The sequence below is a fragment of the Notolabrus celidotus genome, chromosome 11 (genome assembly GCF_009762535.1).
Source record: "Notolabrus celidotus isolate fNotCel1 chromosome 11, fNotCel1.pri, whole genome shotgun sequence".
Taxonomy (NCBI): Eukaryota; Metazoa; Chordata; class Actinopteri; order Labriformes; family Labridae; genus Notolabrus; species Notolabrus celidotus.
In genome coordinates, this window is record NC_048282.1 from 23657030 (window position 1) to 23676482 (window position 19453).

A 19453-nucleotide genomic window follows, 5' to 3' on the forward strand; every position below is an offset into this window, starting at 1 on the left:
CTCATCCTGTTTATGTTTTACTTACACCTAGGGGGGCAAAGTTCAATTGACTGTAGTACATTTAATCAAATGAAATAAAATGAATAACCTGTTCAGAAAGCATGTATGTCTTGAGTCATTTCCACCTTTAGAGCTATTATTTGTATGACTACTTCTCTTCTGTTACAGAAGCTGATGATACAAACACGTAAAGCTACACAGAAACTTTAGGTGTCTGAACTTCTTTTTAGAGGCATCTGCATTGCTACAGTAATCTCATTTCAATCACAGGTAACCTTGGATTTAGATCTTGGCCTACCTAAGGGATTATGACATTCATCAGGGATGAATACACCCATGACACAACACCAACTTTAACTGATGATGAATATTAATCACAGTAATTAAAGGTGAAGACAGAGAGACTTATTGGATGACACTAATTAGTATGACCAAGAGACACCTTGATGATGAGGTTGTGGAATGTAAACAGGCTCATCTCACTTGTGTTCTTTAATGCCCTCAAGTCACCCACAAGCCATATGGGCCCTGAATAAAAGCAGTTATTGAAGGAAGAATCATTAAGACATAACCTTGGAGGAACCGTACCTAGCATCTGTAAACATCATACAAACATTACAAGATTATAATGTTCATACATGCCAACATTGGACTGTGAAAATAGGGAGATTTCTGGAGTATCGTAAAATCAGCCTATACCCAGCAACCCCTTCCTTATATAACACTGAACTGCAGATTAAATACATTTAATAAACAGATCCTTTTGATGTTAATATCATTGTAGTATTATTTCAATACAGTTTGAATGCAGGAGTCTCTGTAACATGAATCTACATCTCTATTTGCTTTTTAAAGTCATTTATCTGGGTCCTTTAAATCATATTTATTACCTACAGCTAAATGTTATCTGACCTACAGTAACCTCTGCATCCTCAGCCTCTGCTGCTTTCTGCTCCTTATTTAAAGAAGAACAATATTCCCTCTGCATCTCCACCTAAGGTTATCAGGTAGAGTTTAGTGATTTAATAACTTCACCTGTGATACTGAGATAGTTAAACTGTCAGCACTCTGTCATCAGATTCACACAGCTCTAAGCTCTCCTGATGAACCTTAAAGAGGAGGCTGCGTCCCAACTTAAGTTAGCAAACAAGAACAGGACTAAACCACTTCAATGAGGGATGGATAAAATCTTTAAATAGACGAAGTTTGTTGAACTCATAACACTTTGTCTAATGAACACTTCAGCTACCGGTGTCACCGATCTACCTGTCACTCGGTGTTTGTGTTTACCTGCTGTTAGAAACAATCTCATGTAGCGTCTTTTGGATCAAGCCATCTACAGGGAGAGGAGGGGTGGATGTTTTTTGGGGTTTGAATATAAGGATCAAGTAGAGGACTTCTTGAATAACGGTTAGAAATTAGAGGATCCTATTAAAAAATATAGTATAAAAATCAAATTAGTGTTTAAAAAAAAGTAAGGTATTAAAATATATGTATTTAAATTAGGAGGGATTATTATAAATAACCACCCTTGCTCTGAAGTCTGCAACTTGCAGGGTCTTACTGTCCCGCCGACCACAGAATCCAACTGATCTTGACTTAACCAAAATGAACCCTTAATCATTCGATTGATCTCAGAACTTCTTCCCAATGATTAAGACTCACACATTGAGTCTTAACTGTGTCTTTAGAGACCCCAGCAGGGTGCCCGTATGCCCAACATCTAATTGTAGATCCAATATCAGGTTAATTCCATAACGCCATACCTTGTCAGAAAACATCCAATTTAAAACATGACATTAAACAAACATAATCATTAAATCATAAATATTTTAAAATCTAAGATCAAGAAAGAAAATAAGTAAATTTAGTTACAAATTTCATTAAAACACACTTTGTTAAAAGAAATTAAAAGTTTGTAAGGGGTGGAGTAAGCTGTTACAAAGAGGAATGTTTTCTAGTCTGTTGGGTCTGTTTTTTAATTGGGAAGGATTATTTTAAATACCCTTTAATTATCAATTACTCTCAGAATTTCTTCCCAAGGATTATGATTCACACATTGAATCTTTTCTGTGTCCAGTCGCAGCCGAAGCTGGCTAAGACCTTAGATTAAGCGATTAAATTGAAAAATATCTACCTTAAAAAATGAAACTAAATGGTAAAATATCAAATTGCAAAGTATGGACATTGAACAAACATAAGCATTTAAAAAAAAATTATATATATATATATATATATATAATATATATATATATATATATATATATAAGATCAAGAAAGTGTGACGGAGCGGCCTTGTCACTGACTGCTGCCAGGGACACACCGACACACACACACCACAAAACTTTCCTTCCCTGTCAGTCGCCAGGGGTGCACATACAGGGGCGCCGGCATGGATTTTTGCCCCATGAAAAAGTATCACATTGGGCCCCATCACCAAAGGCCACAAGAACCCTGTGCAAACTGCCGTAACCACATCTCCAGGATCCAATCCACCCAGACATGACATTAAAACAGACTAAATCACTCAATGCTTCAACCTGCCCAGCATCCAAAACAGACTATATAGGCTGTAGCTTATGTAGCTTTGTTTTTATAGGCTTTTGTAATAGTACAGATAGAGAGGAAAAGGAGATTCCCACAGACCCCCCTTCAATAATGCTAATTGACATGCTATGTTGCTCACCTCTTGTCATTGTGGGGAGACAGTTCACCTGCTGACATATCAGCTGCTGAGTCTGGTAGGAAGGGCAGGGAAAACCCATTTAGTATAATTAGCTACAATGTAGTTCATCTCATTGTGGACATCAAACTAGCAAACAGGTTGATTTTAACCACTCAAAGATTATACCAACCTTTCCTGGGGAAAAACTGGGTGACATACTGTCGCCCTTTCTTCTCTCTCTCCCTCTCTCTCCTTTCTTTCCCTCCTTTTATTCTGAATAAAATATAATTATGATTTTGATTTTTTTTATTTATTGAGAAGAGAACACTCGCAACAAAGAGAACGTAAAATTAGTTAAACGGTTTAAAAATGGGTTTGCATCCATTATTGAGCAGTGTAAGCAGCATGAAAGAGGAACATTTTTAGTCTCGACTTAAAAGTGGTCAGAGTCAGGGCTTGTCTAGTACTATCTGGGAGGTTATTCCAGGTCTGTGCTGCATAATAACAAAATGCTGCTTCTCCATGCTTTGTTCAGACTCTTGGGACGATCAGTAGGCTAGCCCCAGATGTTCGTACTGTCCTCGTGGGTTCATATGACACAAGAATGTCAGAGATGTATTTTGGCGCTGAGCCACATAGACTTTAAACTCTATCCTCTGAGTGACAGGAAGCCAGTGTAAGGATTTTAAAACTGGAGTAATGTGGTCATACTTTTTAGTTTTTAAATTAAAGTTCTAGCAAATGAAGGATCATTTAGAGAATTCTCTTTTCAGCTTCATATCCTAAAACTATACACTAAGAGGAATAGATGCACCAATTAAATTGTACTCTGCGGTGGCTTCTGCAGTCTTAACAGACAATGGATTGCTTCTAATGACTGAGTAATACCTTAATGAGTGAAGATCCACTTGAGTTCTGAGCAGGTTTATATCTTTGTGTGTCCACAGAGTCCCCTGACGTTCTATAATCCAGTGAGAGACAGAGCGATGCAGTTTAAGTATGACAAATGACAGAAACTCAATTGATGACGTGACACCTTTTCAGTTATTTTATTGCCAGTTAGACTCACTGGAGCAAAATCAAACACTTCAAGATCTATCCCACAGTGACCTTCATTCGTAGCCATAGAAACCATCCAACCAATGGAATACAGATTCTCACTGAGCATTCTGATGTCAAGTTCCAGCTGAGAGCTTGAGGAAGAGAGAAGAGGTGTTGATTACTTGGGTTGCTTAATTGTATTCTATAAACTGAATGCATTGTATAGAGCCTCTGTATATGGGGTGTGTACTTTAACCAGGATAATATACAGGATAGATGGAATATTAATAGATAGATGTTAGTTTTATTTCCTGCTTCAACAGATCATTTGGCTTTCCATGAATTGACACTAAACAGCAGAGTAAAACAGAAAACAGCCACTAAAACTGTGACTCAGTCTTCCAAATATCCATTAATTTGTGAGCTTTACCTTTTAGTTGTTTAACATTTCAAATGACAGAGAAGTCTAGTATCCTCTGGCTTTTTATCAAGTAAGAACACAATTTGTTCTCTTGTTGGGAGTATATAGATTGAGTAAGTGCTGCGTATACAACCTTGTTCTGTTAGTGCGTCATTGTGTCGTATAAATGAGATGAAATGCTTTCATCAGCAGACTAGAAAAGTGATATAATTGACAGCCCAGGCTAGTTACATACTCAATTGTGTTGTTCCCATGTTACCTTTATGGTTTTTAAGTGTGTGAACCGATGTATAACCACTGTTAAATATAGTAAAATTCCACCAGTGTCAAACTTCAGTAAGCAAAGTCTCTGAAGCTGCATGGTGTGATCACGACTGACACACCAGAGTGATTAGATCAAAGGGAGTGAAGCCTCTCCAGAGACTTGACTGAGAAATGGCTGTGCAGAAAATATGAACATCCTTTTGAATTTGTATGGAAAACTTTATTTGATAATATAAAATAGCATTCACAGACTTCTTTTGATAGCTACATATACATTGTAATCCATCTCAAGGAAAGAAGCTGGATTAAGTCCACATCTACTTGTACTTAGACTAATGTTATGTATAGCTTCATGGGTCAAATAAAGCTATGAACAATGTAGTATTTATATATGCATAGTTTTATAAAAAAGATTGGCCCATCTACATGTACTGCTTTTATCAACACAGAGACAGCATTACGTCCAGAGCACATTGCAAGAACTAATGCTTGAAGAACACAGACTGCTACAAGTGCTTTATAATACAAAGGCCAGGCTAACCATCGAGAGAGATTCAAACCATCAGTTCTGATTGACCGAATACAGTCTTTCATTTTTAAAATGTCTTTACATACCTGATCCAGAGTAAATCAACATATTTCCCATAAGTCATCAGGTCCATTTCAGAGATATAAACACAATAATCACATTCCTCACTTGCTGAGGTTTTCATAAATTTCTCTTTTGTACAAGAAAAAGGCAACATTTTAATCCTTGACAGGTTCCTAATAGTTACATTGGAAAAAATCTTTTACAGGTGATGGCCAACGGTTAAGTTCTTGAATGTGTCTTTTCTTTTTTTTCTTCTTTTTCTGTTAATACAGTACCATGGCGACAACAGTGATCAAACCATGCATTTGTTGTGGATTATCCAATATATTTTAAGTTCTCTAATGAAACATAAACAGAGAATACACACAAAACACATTATAAAGCAGCAGTCAGACTCCAGTGGCGTGACAGCATGGCTCAGCATGGCAGATTGGTCGTCTCCTGTACCGGGACTCTCTCCGTATGTTCCAACACAACAAACCACATCAGTTATTCGTGTCAGGGCCCAGGAGGTGTTCGGTGCGCAAATATGTGTATCATCACCATGAGGACAGGGCCAACAATTACTGTGAGGTTACAGTGCATGTTCCTTATCGGTTATTCTTGCTCAGACTTGAACAGAATACGTGGTTAAACTACACTTAAAGTTACACATGCAACTTGCACAGGGATAATTTACACATTTGTTTCTCTTTACTTTTTTTTGGCATGTTGATAAATTACATTTTATGGCAGCTTCAAGCTGGCTTAATGAAGACTCATCTTAAATAGTAAATTGAATCTTGTTGAGCAACAAATTTAGATAACTGCCATTTTTACCTCAGCAGAGAATCTACCAGAAGAGTTAAGCCTGTAGTTGAAAGGGAAGTCGGGTTCCTTCTCTGCTACATCCGTTACACTGAGGAACAAAAGATCCACAGCAATCAAGCTATTTTTATAGTCCCACTCCAAGCCAGAATCTGATAACAACTTCTGCCCATTTTCACATCAGTTGACTGATTTCATCTGTGTGTAGGTGTATTTCATTAAAGGAAGTGAGCTGCCACACATTCCAATGTTGCACACAAGTAAGGGCACAGCATGCTACCTCGGGTACAGTGTGCACTTCTACCTTGGTCCTCAAAGATTTAACAAAGCTTGTTCAAGATATGTGCCAAATTCAAAATAAATAGTGAGCAAATGCAACAAGTCATATATTAGTTATATAATTATCAATCTACCTCCACCATCAGATCTTCAATTTAGATTTTTGCCTCAAGTCCAACAGGACTTTCACAGTTCTCTTGAACCATCAGTGTCTTGTGCTATAGTTTGTTCAGTAAAGCAATTGAGGAATGGAAAAAGACATCGAGAAAACAAGTCGAAAACAAGCTTAGTAGTAAGAAGTTACCACAACTGGAAGAATGTTTCATACCTCTGAGGGAACAAATATTTAGATTCAGCAATGCCTAGAAAAAGCAATATCACTGATTTTATATGCAGGCATACAATACCTTTACTATAGTACAACAACTTCAGTTATGTTCAAAATAACTAGAACAATGACAAAACAACCAGTGTGAACTGATAGAAGGATCGTATTCCTGCTGTTTTTTGAATCTCTGGATGGGATCACAAGTAGTTAAGTCGATCAAATCAATCAATAAACCAGTCGACCAAATAAAGCACAAGAGTTCTTGTCCTCAGAAGTCCAATTCCAGTGTATGGTACATAGTTTGCACAGATAGAGGAGAGAGTGGCGAGGGGGATCTCTGCTCTGCTCTAGATGCTGAGGTCTTTGGGGCTTTCTTTGTCCAGCGTCTCTTGGGCTCAGGGAGCTGGTCGGGGCTGCGGGCCGACAGCGTTATTGTTGTGACCTGTGTTATTGTAGGCAGCATTGTTGTGTGCAGCGTTGTTCTTCATCATGCTGTAGTAGTCCTTCAGTCTGGGTGCTGCTGCATAGTTCAGCTCATCCCGGCTGTAGGTGCTGTCAGGGGAAGAGTCCCGTTCCACTCTGTATCGCCTCTCCGGCGTCCCGTTCATCCGATATTCCTCCTCCCTCCTCTCTGAGGCAGAGTCTCTCAGGAGGTTGCCGTCTTTGTGGCTCTTTCGTATGTACGGCCCTGGAAAGAGACAAGGAGTCCCCGTTGTTGTTGTTGGCACGCTCGGGGGTTGAAACCTCCCTGGACTCTCCCAGCTATCTGCGAGTCCTGGAGAAGCCTCCGCTCGTAGAACTTGCGCTCAGGGGTGACTGCAAGGAACCTCCATCGTCATGCTCCCTTTCAGGTGTGCTGGTCCCGTTGGGCACGCTCTGCCTGCGGTCCATCGACTTCGCCCGTCGACGATCAGGAGATGAGGCGCGGCTTACGGGTTGGTGATCGATCAAGGAGCCGCGGCGCTGCTGACGAAGCCTCCCGTCCAAAGTAGAGCTGCTGCCCGACATTTCTAGCCCCATCAGTTTCTCTGCAGCTGCAGCCTTCTTCCCGAGCTGTCCTTCATCAGAGTCTTTAGGAGTTTAGAGATGCCACTCTCGGACTCTGATTCTTGACTTTGCGGCCCCACGGCCCCGGCCACCCCCGGCTCTTCTTGTTGCCACTGCTGTTGTTGTCTCTGGTGACTGCTGTCTGGGGGTACTTTTACTGTGATTGTTATTCAAGGTGTGATGATGGTGTGGGTCAAATTGCCGGCCCTGGTAGTCCATTTGTCTGGCCCAGCCCCGTCCCTGTTCCTGTCCCTGTCTCGGCCACGCGCAGCCTCCTCCTGGCGTGAGGTTTGTGAAGGTCTGGTGGATAACTGGACTCCAATGAGGTGTGATATATGCTGTTTGGTGGCAGTGTTCTCACTTCCGGAGTGTTTTGTGCCCCGGGTGTGGGAGGGTTCCCGTCGCTGCTGCCGTCTGCAGGAAGAAGAAGAAGCTTGTTGACTAAAAATACTTTACTCAGGAAATAAGTAATGAATACTTTCACATGAATTTACTGTGAACAGCAGACATGACTTCTCTTATTGGGTCATGTGAGCTCTTGCATTGTCATGACAGAAAATCAATGCAGAGATTTATGGAAACCATGCATACAATGTGCTCTTTCATATGCTACGTTGTCCCCAGTAACAATGAGGCTAATTGATGCGTAACATTCTGTTTTACATTGATACAAAAACATTGAAGTGATTTATCACTTCAACATGGTTTCTCTATGGGGCTTTGGGGTAGATACACAAGGTGATGTCAGCAACAACAGCAGGTACAACACATTGGCAAGTGCAGGGCAGAGGTACCAAGGACACAGCACAGCAGACCTAGGAAATCATTCAAAACAAAACGGTGAACAGCTCAAGGTGATTATTGGAAGGAACAAACCAAAGCGAACAATACAAAAATAAAACAAGAGTGTGTTTGGCTGCATGTCTTCCAAATTAAAGACAGGTTGCTATGGCAGCAGCATGTGATGAGCAAAGGCATTTAATAGGTCCCAGTAAGGATATCTGGTGTGAAGCTGGTGGAGGCGGGGGAGGTGTGCGATTCACTCAAGTTCAATTCAATAAAGTTTAATCCTGGCATGACAAGACATACAGCATGCACACTATGTCAACACACCTGTGCACAAACACAAACAGGATGGGTGGGATTCAGGAAGGGATGAGCTGAAAGGGAGGATGGATCAAACTGAAAGGAAAAAAGATGAGGGGGAGCGCAGATTGGGACAGACTTTTGGCTACAAACCGTGGTCTGATTTTGGCCCATTAGGTAGAAACAGGGCTCTCCCATCTTGTCATTCCTCATTGTACCAACAGCGAGATGAGGAGCCATCATCGCTGGAGAGAGGAGGAAGAGCCCAGCGACAAGAGAAAGAGGAGGAATAGAGAGAAGAAAACAAATAAAACAGACAGGAGGCTGTTTTATGCTGCATCTCAATAGAGTGAAGAAGGGTTTTTGATTCAAAAGAAGAAACATATTGCACTTGATACAGCACAAAGAAAAACATCTGAGAAGAGGAGGGATTGTCAGAGGATTAAACTCTGGAAAAATCTGAGAAGAATGCTGAGAAATACAACATATGACTGAGAGAGGAATCATCCATCAGCAGAGTATACATCTCTTGGGGGGAAATATTACATCGGCTGTAAAACATCTTTACTACTGATCCAGAGAATAAATCAAAAGAATGAACTTTTGTTGCAAACAATTCTTCTCTGATCATTTCTGAGACTACAACAAGTGGCTTTAAATTCATGAAAGAATAGAAGTTTTCTTTCAGTTAATCATTTATGGTAGAAAATCTGTTTAAAAAATTCCCCTGCTTTGCATTGAGCAGATAAGACGCTTTATAGCGACGGTATTACTGCAGCTGCTATGCTATGATTTCAAAGCTGGCATTAGTAGTGTTATTTACATGGAAGAGGCCAGAACATATTCTGTTAACCTACCATATTCAGGTACAGATCGTCTCCCCGTTTGAGGACAAGCCGCGCCCTCCGACCACATTCTTGATCAGTTCGATGGCTCGTGAATGCTTCATGTTCTTTGTGCTCTCTCCGTTAATCTCCAGGATCTCATCTCCAACCTAAACCCAGAGAGGCCACATTTGGTCACAGCTAGTAGTACTATTCCTCCATCAAAGGTTTTGAAAGAGGAAATTTAGCCAGGAAAGAAGCATAGCAGAGCAAATAGGATAGTCACAATTCAGCTTTGGAAAGTTTCATACCCTCATTTTGCCGTTTCTGACTGCAGCCCCATCCTCCGCTAGTCTTAAACATATAGGTCCATGTTGTACTCCCGTCCTCCTCTCAGGCTGAAGCCAAAAACCTTTACTGTCCCGCTCGAGGTCCACAGAGTAGAACTCAGCATCCTGTGAAACAAAAAATGGGACAAAAAGAAAGAAAGAGTCACAGATGTACCAGGGGTAGCTAATCAAGGTCCTCCAGGGAGTCAAAAGGTGAGTCTAAACTTCAAGGCTAATCAAACAATGTCCGCCAAAAACTCAGAAAATGTCCAATGGCAGTACAATACTCTACAATGCATGAATAATTAATGTCACGGGTGCCTGTGAGGAGGGTGCAGATAACTAAGCAAGGGCATCACAAGGGCTGGACCCCAAACTTACCTTACTCATCAAAAGCTCCCTCTAAACAGACGTATAGCCTCTCCCAGAATATTTTTTATTCTAGCAGTGACAGATCCAATACTTTATAGCTTGTTGGCAGCATGTGTTCTGCATCTTAAAAAAATATATGATAGTTGAATAGCTTCACAAGCACCCCTACACCTTTTCAACTCTCCTTATTTTGAGGAGCTGATATTTTTCTGAAAATCTCTAAAAGTAGTATGGGAGGTAGAACCTTCAGTTATCAGGCCCCCTCTCCTTTGGATTCATCTACCAGTCAGGGTCCGGGAGGCAGACATCCTCTCTACTTTTAAGATTAGGCTTCAAACTTTCCTTTTTGATAAAGCTTATAGTTAGAGCTGGCTCAGGCTTGGACCAGCTGTTAGTTATGCTGCTATAGGCTTAGAGTGCCAGGGGAACTGGTGCACTGACACACTGGATCTTATCTCACCCCTTCCCCCAACCCCCTCATCACTTACTTTATCTCTGCCTGTTCCATTAAAGTTACTAGCCACAGACCTTCTTGAGTCCCTGAGCTCCATAGTCTCATAGGTTCCTCTGAGCTGTCGTAGACTCCAGTGGCAACAGCTACTACTACTACTACTCCCATTAGCTCTAGTTTTCAAATTTGCAACCCCCCATATACCTGTCATTTTGAATGTTAACCTGATGCAACACTATGAATGCCTTCCAGGGGAGGTCTTCTAGAAATGTACAACTTTATTTAACCAAATGCTTCAAACACTCTCCACAGTGGTACCTTTGCTGTGTTTATTTCTGTACTACATTTTATGGTTCATTACTGATGGTTAAGGATTTCTATACTAATGTGTAACCAGATGATCATTAACTGCTGAGTGAAAGCATCTCTTCTTACCTGTGATGTCTGAGTTTGTGTGGGTGGAGGAGGAGGAGCTCCTTTTGACTTTGAATTATTCCTTTAAAGAGATAAAAAACCACATGAATACAAATGATGCTGCATTAAAGACCGTCTTCAAAGAAAAGTGCAGTCTTCGGCTTTTTTTAAATTGATGCGTTATCACCTACCGTGTCTCTGTGGTCTGAGGTGTGTGTGTGGTGGTGATGGTAGCTATCTTCTCAGCATTAGTCAGCAGAGAAGCATTAGAAGATTCTGGAAAGGAACAGGACATAAATATAAGAAGGAGAAGAAACAACTAAACAAAAATGAATGAAATACATTTGCCTACAGCTGTGTTTTTTAAAAGACACTATGGAGAACAAAACTGTCCAGAAGAGTCCAGTGAACCGCCCACAGGCTACACTATTCAACCTGATGCTAACTGTCTGTGATGTTGTCATTTGCTATTTGCTCATAGACAACACCGGCCCCAAACTGCACGGAAGAAAAGCAGGGCTGAAGAAAGGACAGGAAAAAAAAACTGGTGGCTTGCATCATTTTGTTTCATGTGCTTTTCCGGGAGGGAAACGAAACAACTGTCCTTTCTTGCCTTTCATCAGTTTCATCCTTTTCACCAACAAGAACCCTGCAGCACACATAACACACAAGAACATCAGCTTGACTCATTTATTTTGGGCTCCTTATTCGCTCTTCTCCTCTTAAAGCTGGGTTGGTAGTCAGATTTAGATACAGTTTTAGTTTTACGGATTAAAATGATCTCTATGTCCCGATGGCAATCAATACTAATGTGTTGTTAAAACAGAGCGTGAAAAAAGCTGCTACCTACAGCCGGAGTAAACCTGGGGAAAACACCAACCAATCCCTGCCATCAGGAGCCAAATTATGAAACCAATCAAATCCCGTCCTGCCATTCTGCCCACATCCTGCATGTACATTTCATGTTTGTTTGTGTTTTTAACTTCACTATGATAATGTTTTGGTGTTTTCTTACCGCTGAGTGAGACATGAGTTGATGTAGTGCAAAACATAAACGATGTGCTGAGGACGGTTTTGAATCAGTTACAATCATATGGTCGCGAAGCAACGGAGCTCGTGCATGTGAGCAGGGGGGTTTTGGAGGAGCTCGGAGGGGGGGGGGGGGGGGGGGGGGGGGGGGGGGGGGGTTAGACGGAGTCCAGAGGATATGCTACATTCAAAGTCATGCTAGTTTTCTGTGACTACAACCCTAACTTTAATGAGACATATGACTTCCTCACAAATTGTTCATAAAGCTGCACAGATTTATATGATATATAAGATGAGAATAGAGTGGACCAAAAAGTTCCAGTCTAGTACAAGCCATGCCATGTTTACTGTAAGTAAAATAATGCATCATGCATGGTCACAAACAAGCCCATGAGTAAGTGAATGTGTCAGTTCCCGCCTCTCAAATCCTGTTCTTATTAAGCATCCTTTTCTGTCTTTAGGGAGGGTACCAGAGTTGAGCTCCCTTCTGTGTTTTTATTGGTGGACTTGTAGCTAAGCCAGTAGCAAGCACCCTTGTTACAGCACTTGACATATTTTACCCAAAATGTGGGGCTTTGGGTTGCAAACTGCTTGTGCAGCAATATCATGCACTTCCATTTCCTTTCCTTGACTAAGCTGAGGAGATTAAACCAACAGGAAGTGCTTGATTAAATGTGAGCTGTGATTTTTTAATCCTTTCAAGCTGCCAAAATATTGTAAATGGTAAGACATCTGGCAAAGAAAATAAACAAGAAAAAGAAGAAGGGTAAAAGTGCTAGAGTAGTTCTGGGGGCGACTTCACCTTCCTCCTACTCAGTGACTCACTCTCTGAGACACCAGGGTTCACACCCTGATGAAAAGTGCTCTTGCCTGTGAAGAGCAGCGGTTGCCCTTTCCTTCCCACAACATCCATGAATAAGTCACATCATTCTGCATTATGGAAACAGCCATGTGAGGCTGGAAGCAAAAACAAGAGGAAAAAATGGCCTTACCATCACCCGGGATGATCCTGAGAGAGACTGTGTTCCCGGCCTCCTTGATCAGGTTGACGATGTCCGAGTGCGACTTATTGGTGATGGAGCAGCAGTTCACCGCCAATATTCGGTCCCCGACTTTTAGCTTCCCGCATCGGTCCGCCGGGCTGCCTTCGATGATGCGTCCTATTTTATGGGCATGGCCACACAGGCATTTCCAGCTTTTGTTTTAACAAACATATTGTGTAGTTTGGGTGTGGTGATGATTTAATTTGTTGATCAGTTGATTTATTTTAGTTTATTAAAAGGAAATGGCACTGAAGAAAGAAACATAAAGAAAGAAAGAAAGAAAGAAAGCAAGAAAGAAAGAAAGAAAAGTTAGTTATCCAAATCACCAAATTCCAATTCAATTACAGGAAGGAATTATGAGGTTGCTTGTATACAGATGAGGATTAGGGCCACTGAAGAAAAACATTTCTTGAAAGGAAGGGTGAGCAAAAACATTTTTTCAAAGTAAAATTCTGGCTTTTATCTCAGAATTAAAGCATTTAACACCTGAATGTATTTTTTTCCCTCTAAAATTCTGACTTTTCTCTCAGAACTCTGACTTTAACCTCAGAATTAAAGAAAAAATAACATCTTAATATGTTTTCTTTGCTCACTTGCCCTTTCAAAAAATTTTTTTGGGTGGTCCTAATCCTCTTCCAAATTTATACATCTATAGCTGACATGTTGTAATTATTGCGTAGGCCAAACATTCATGAGTCAGTGCTGAAAGAAGCGGAGGGGGTTGAGTTGTTTGATGTCCGAAACAAAATACATCAGCTCTGTGAGAAAATGCAGAACCTGTCCTAACCCCCATCCTCTGCCGTAATAATCAATGGCCTGTAAATCATAAGCCAGTGGTCAGGGCCCTGATGGCTTATGCCTGACAGCCTATCGATACACTGTTTGCAGCATCATGAGAACACCTCCTTACCAAGGCTCACTGAGCACACAATCACTACAGCAGTGTGTGAGACATTCAGGTAATTGACATGTTGGGCCTTGACGGGCTCAAACGACGATTAGGAGCAGCACTCTGAGGTGACATGTGCATCCTACAGTCTGTATGTGATGCTAGTCATGACATCAGTGAGAGGACGGTAAGAAATCCAATCTGCTCCTGAGTGACAGAGCTCAATACTGCGTATCTTGTTCACATGGAAGTTCTGAACAGACCCTGGGGATCTCTCGGTCCTCCTCTATCTCACTCCATTTATCTCTGCTCCTCCCCACAGTGCACTCCCCCTTCCATCAAGCATTTTTGCAGCCTCCATATTTACTACCTCACCCTCCCTCTGTCTTGATTGAAAAATGCTCTTGTATCCTGTCACTCTATCTAAATAATGGCATGTGGGACATTGCAGGGTGTGGCAAGTACCATGGATTTAATACTCAATCTGTTAAGCACATTGCCAACCTCAGGTCATGACGGGGGGAAGGGGATAAGAGGGGGGGATGGGCCTTGATGGACTAGAGAAAAGTGGTTTACGTGTCAACGATGTATGGGAGATTGAAACAGCTGAATCTGCTTTGCTCTTCTTTGAACTGACAAATGTGAAGCGCTCCTGGAAAAAATCCTCAGACAGAGCTTTCTCTTGTTTTTTTGTTTGTTAGTAAACACATTTCTCTGTCGTGTCCCACATGGTTGAAATCCATTAGGAAAGCGAGCGCAGGATGCTAAAGCAAGATCCCAGATCAGCACATCAAAGCAACAGAGTCCATTCATCTTACCGTCCCGGGAGAAAAAGTGACGGAGCAGAGCTGGAGAACGAAGCAACGCAGCAGCAGCAAAAACAGAAACCTCAAAAGACTGGAAGACGTTTTGACAAGGTTGTTGACTAGCATCATCGCTGGTGTCACTATAAATAACACATTAATTCTTGCATCGCATTTTGCAGAGCAACACCATTAGCCCATGGGATCAATGAAATTTTCCCCGGGCAGTCAGTGTGGCTAACATCCATTCTGGTGTTTTGCCTGTGACACACCACAGTATATCATCATAATGGCTAACTATACAAGAGACCTTGGCTTGACATTGCTGTTGGAAATTCATCACTCGGAGGTTAATACCAAATTTGTTTGAGGAGGACGTCTACAATTCCTCATCAGTGCCTGAGCAACTTTAATACATGCAATTCTGTTGATTTGCGGTGATACGTGAACGGTACAGACAGCTTTGCAGTGTGCTAAGTAGACTTCAATTATGTGCTGAATGAATTGGTGAGGGCAGCTGTGAGGCATGAATCTGTGATGATGGTGTTTGTGATAAAGCTTCAGCCAGCCAGATCCTCAGGGAGAGCGCACTTGAGGAGATTTCTTTATCCCTGAGCTCATGAAAGAAGGTTTATGACCTCGGCCCGTGGTATTATGAGAACTCCTGTTAAATCCCAGGAACTCAGGAAGGAGTGACTGAAAAAAAATGTTTAACTCTGCCAGAAGATGGCATCCGTCATTTTATTCAGTGCTTCACTTATTCACTCAGAGGATGTTTCTTTTTGTTAGCGAACTGCATCAGCATTTTCAGGCCTTTTATACGCTGCTCTTCATCCCAGAGAAAAATTAAAAAAGTAGAAAAATAATTATCATCAGAGAAAACATCACGCAAGATGCACCCTTACAAATTACTAACGCCCAAACAATCAAACTGTTGAGTCAGATTAAAGTCTCAATTGCATCACATTAAAGTCAAACGTAATAAGCCCACAGTAAACAGAATTAATTCTCCTGTCAAACTAGATACAAGTTCCTGTCAATCTCATTTAGCTCCGGCTTCGTCAGCCTCACTTACTGAATGTTGTGCCAGCGTCAGGTCTGGAAACAGATGACACGATGACAAAACCGAAGCCCTCGTTCTCTCCACGCTGGATCTCCACGTCGTACGGCTGCAAGGAGGCGGGCACCACTGCACTCCCACTGCCTCCTCCTCCACCGCTGCCTATGCCACTGGTAGACCCGCTGCCGGAGCTGACAGTGTTTAGAGAGTTCTGGCTCCCCTGGGGGGTCCGCTTGCCTTCTGTCAGGCTTGGTGCCTGGGTGCTGCTGTGGTGGGAGGAGGCCGGTGAAGGAGGAACATCACCTTCCCCTTTCGACACTGGCAATGTAGGGGAGCAGAGCAGACTGGTTAGAGAAGAATCTCCAGGAGAGTACTTTTACTTTTGTGTGCTCTACATAAAAATGTATAAAACAGTGCATTACACATGTATAAATTTGCATGCACGTGTGATTAAATTCACCTCCGTATCCGGGGCTCTTGCGTCTGACGGTGAGGTTAACGTGGCCTTGTTTGGCAGCCTGCTGCATCAGCTGCACCACCAGCTGGTGAGACTTGCCCACCACCGCTGTGCCGTCCACACAGATGAGCTCATCCCCCGACCGCAGGCGCCCATCCTCATCTGCTGCCCCGTACTTCACTATGTGTCCAATGTAGATCTGGAAAAGCAAACACACACAATTACTTTTCCCTTACATTCTTATTTAAGACACGTAGGTCCATATTAGAATAAATATAAAATGATAGAATGTAACCTAACAATACAAGGGTTCAATAACTGCAATAAGGTTTCTCAAAGCACAGGATTCCTGTTTTCACTTAGTTTGGGCTTATTGCTATCATTTTCATTATCAATATGTGAACATATACATTTGTAAACAAACATTTTCAATGCAGCATGACATGTCAAAAACATGGCTTGCACTTATCCACAGTGGACCAGAAACTAAATGCATCACTAAAACCCTCCTGAAGCTTTTTAATTTTTGCTGCACCACATGTGGGCTACATAGGGCAGAGTGCAGTTGGCTTTACAATAAGCGGTTTTAACATCATTGGTACACATTTGAAAATTGCATGCCATCATATTGGATGGTACAGTTTGTATACTTATTGTGGATACACTGATTCTTCCTGATGTATGAAGCGTCTTATTTTAACAAAACATACTTCTAGTTTGAAACCAAAACGAGAGATGAGGAAAAATGACTGAGGGATCACGGAGTTAAGTAAGAAGAAATCATAATTAATGTATCGCCTCTCCATGGAGTGATGTGAATGCAGAAACTTTACAATTATAGTACAGTAATATAGCTGATTAAGAGTCTTTGAACTGAAGTAAATTAAGCCATTAGCTAAGAGAAAGCTCAATGGCTCTTTGTGACTTATCTCACTCTGATTTGAAATGCATCAGTCACACACAGCAGCATTCAGGGTCTACTGCTGCATTACTTGAAGGTTTTCATGGTTGACATTCAAAGACACCATGAAGGCTAATGCAGCCATTTGGGGCCACGAAACAGCTTGTGTGCTTAAGGCAATGTGTGGGAGTCTACACACATCTCTTGACAGAAACAAGAGCACAACAACCACCCGGTTATTTTGGCACAAACAACAAGTAGTAACCCCTGTGGGGCAGACCTGAAGCCTGCTGCCATTTTATTTCCCTCTTCCTCACTGTCTGCCTCACACTCTTGCTCTTGCCCCCCAATTCTAAAGAAACAGAAAGTGAACGATTCCCAAATGAAAGTATTAAATATTAAAACAAATAAGGTAAATTTCTTTAAATAAGCTAAAGTGCAGCTTATGCTCCTGGCTTGTAATTGACATGTTGTTTTTAAGGAATATCAGGGAAACACAAAAGGTGCATCCTGAACTGCTCGGTCTGCCGCCATGTCTGTTATGCTCAACTCAGCGAGTGACAAGAGAGCAGCGCAAGAGACTTAATGATGTTGAACAAGTGGAGTGAAATGCAGATAGTGCCTTTACTGTTTAAAAATAATATCCTGATACAAATTTTGTTGAATCGATTTTAATCCACCCTTATTTGTATTGATTTTTTACCGTCTTGTGATATATCCTTACATCCCTAATTCAGATGTTTAAAATCAGAGTTTGTGTGGACAGAAAGCAAGAGTGTTAGCATGCCTTTTTCTTTAGATTATCTGCTTCTATGATTAACTGTTGATGGGATTTAAAGGTGGAGGAATACTTACGGGCTCCCCGGGCTCATTTCCTCCCAGGATACGGAAACCAAAGCCTGTATCCTTCCGCCATAGGAAAATGTCCTGCTCCTGGCAATCTGGCACTGAAATAAACAAGAGACATAGTAAAAGGACTGCATGGAGATCAACTTTAAGATATACCAGCCAAGACCTGCAGCTACAACTGATTGGAATCTTTGTAGGTTAATCACCAAACACATGTTCCAATCAACAAGATACATCTATTGTTTTGTCTCATTATCAAGAGCCCACATCCAGTTGTGTAATCAAGAATCGATAAGGTGTTTTTTTTCTCCATTAATGTTACAATGAAAGTGAGCAGAATCAACAGCTCTGCCTTCCTTCACCTCAGACTTGTATTTCTGAGCAGATTGGCTTCTTGTTCTCGCTTGTAGGAAACAAAATCTCATGCTGTGACCTCATCAGACCCTCAGATCTGCAGTCTGTAAAGAAACTCCTTAGCGATACCTATTTTTAGCCTTCGTTTATAACCAAGCTCCCCTTACACACATTTTTCGAACTTCACTGTAATTCACCAGTTACTTCTTCACAAAAAAAACCCCCTCAATTCCCTATACGTTAGCATATACGTTAGCATTTGGCTATGGACACAGCAGACTGTGGAGGAGGACATGGGCCATTTGCTGTTGGTCTGTTCGACCCGCAGGGCTGGTCCGCACAGGAGGCACAGACCACGTCCTCATGCACTGCCTGCTGTCTACAAGGCTGCCATGCAAGGACGGTGGAGAACCGATTAGCCTGAACTTTCCAGTTTCTTACAAGTGTGACTGAAACTGCTGTGACAGGCCTTGTAATTAACCCTGCATTGGCACATGTCTCCTACATAAGTCATCAAAGCAAAGTTAACAAAAAGGAAGAGGTTAGCTGTTTAGCTTTCTGCAACATGTTGAATTTGAGTCAACCTTTCTATGTCGTCCTTCTGCTTCTGAATTCTTGCTCCTCTGGTGCACTTAATGGATGCATGGTATCTGCTACTTGCAAATTCAACAGTGCGCACGTGTATGTGCATATATGAAAATTAAAGAGAAATCTAGGCCTCTTTGTCATTCCTTGTCTCCTTGTCTTTCTTGTATCATTGTTATGTCCCTCCTCCACTGCTGACTCAAAAAGGGGCTGCAGCTCCTTCAGGGGTTATCAAACAGATATACCAACCAGCCGCAGCTTAAAGCAGCCCTCTCCGGGCTCACTTAATATTTAATCAGCAGCAGTCCTAGATTCTGCAGGCAGCCGTGATTATTAACCAACACTGCAATACATGTCACATCCATGGCTGGAAACACGCGCACACACACGAGATCAACCAGCTAACACACCAGATCTGTTGGTGACATGGACCCTCGAAAACAATCTTCTACAACACATACGCGTATTTTACAGCACACACTCCTTTTTCTTACTTTAAATACCAGCTCCACTACAAGAAAAGAAGGTCTGACAGATGTGATTCAGCTAGAACAAGTGAGTGA

At 41.7% G+C, this 19453-nt stretch overlaps 1 protein-coding gene across 1 annotated transcript in view; it reads right to left on the reverse strand.

The window, feature by feature from the left end:
- Positions 1-7542: 7542 nt before the first annotated feature.
- The window catches only part of LOC117821488 (membrane-associated guanylate kinase, WW and PDZ domain-containing protein 1-like), a 109240-nt gene continuing 97329 nt past the window's right edge, over positions 7543-19453 (reverse strand). The window contains 14 exon segments of the mRNA XM_034695806.1: positions 7543-7858; positions 9388-9405; positions 9408-9443; positions 9446-9524; positions 9666-9715; positions 9718-9763; positions 9765-9809; positions 10942-11002; positions 11112-11196; positions 12942-13121; positions 13124-13144; positions 15760-16062; positions 16205-16400; positions 17958-18049. Coding sequence (XP_034551697.1) covers positions 7638-7858; positions 9388-9405; positions 9408-9443; positions 9446-9524; positions 9666-9715; positions 9718-9763; positions 9765-9809; positions 10942-11002; positions 11112-11196; positions 12942-13121; positions 13124-13144; positions 15760-16062; positions 16205-16400; positions 17958-18049 — 1433 coding nt within the window. The 3' untranslated portion in view covers positions 7543-7637.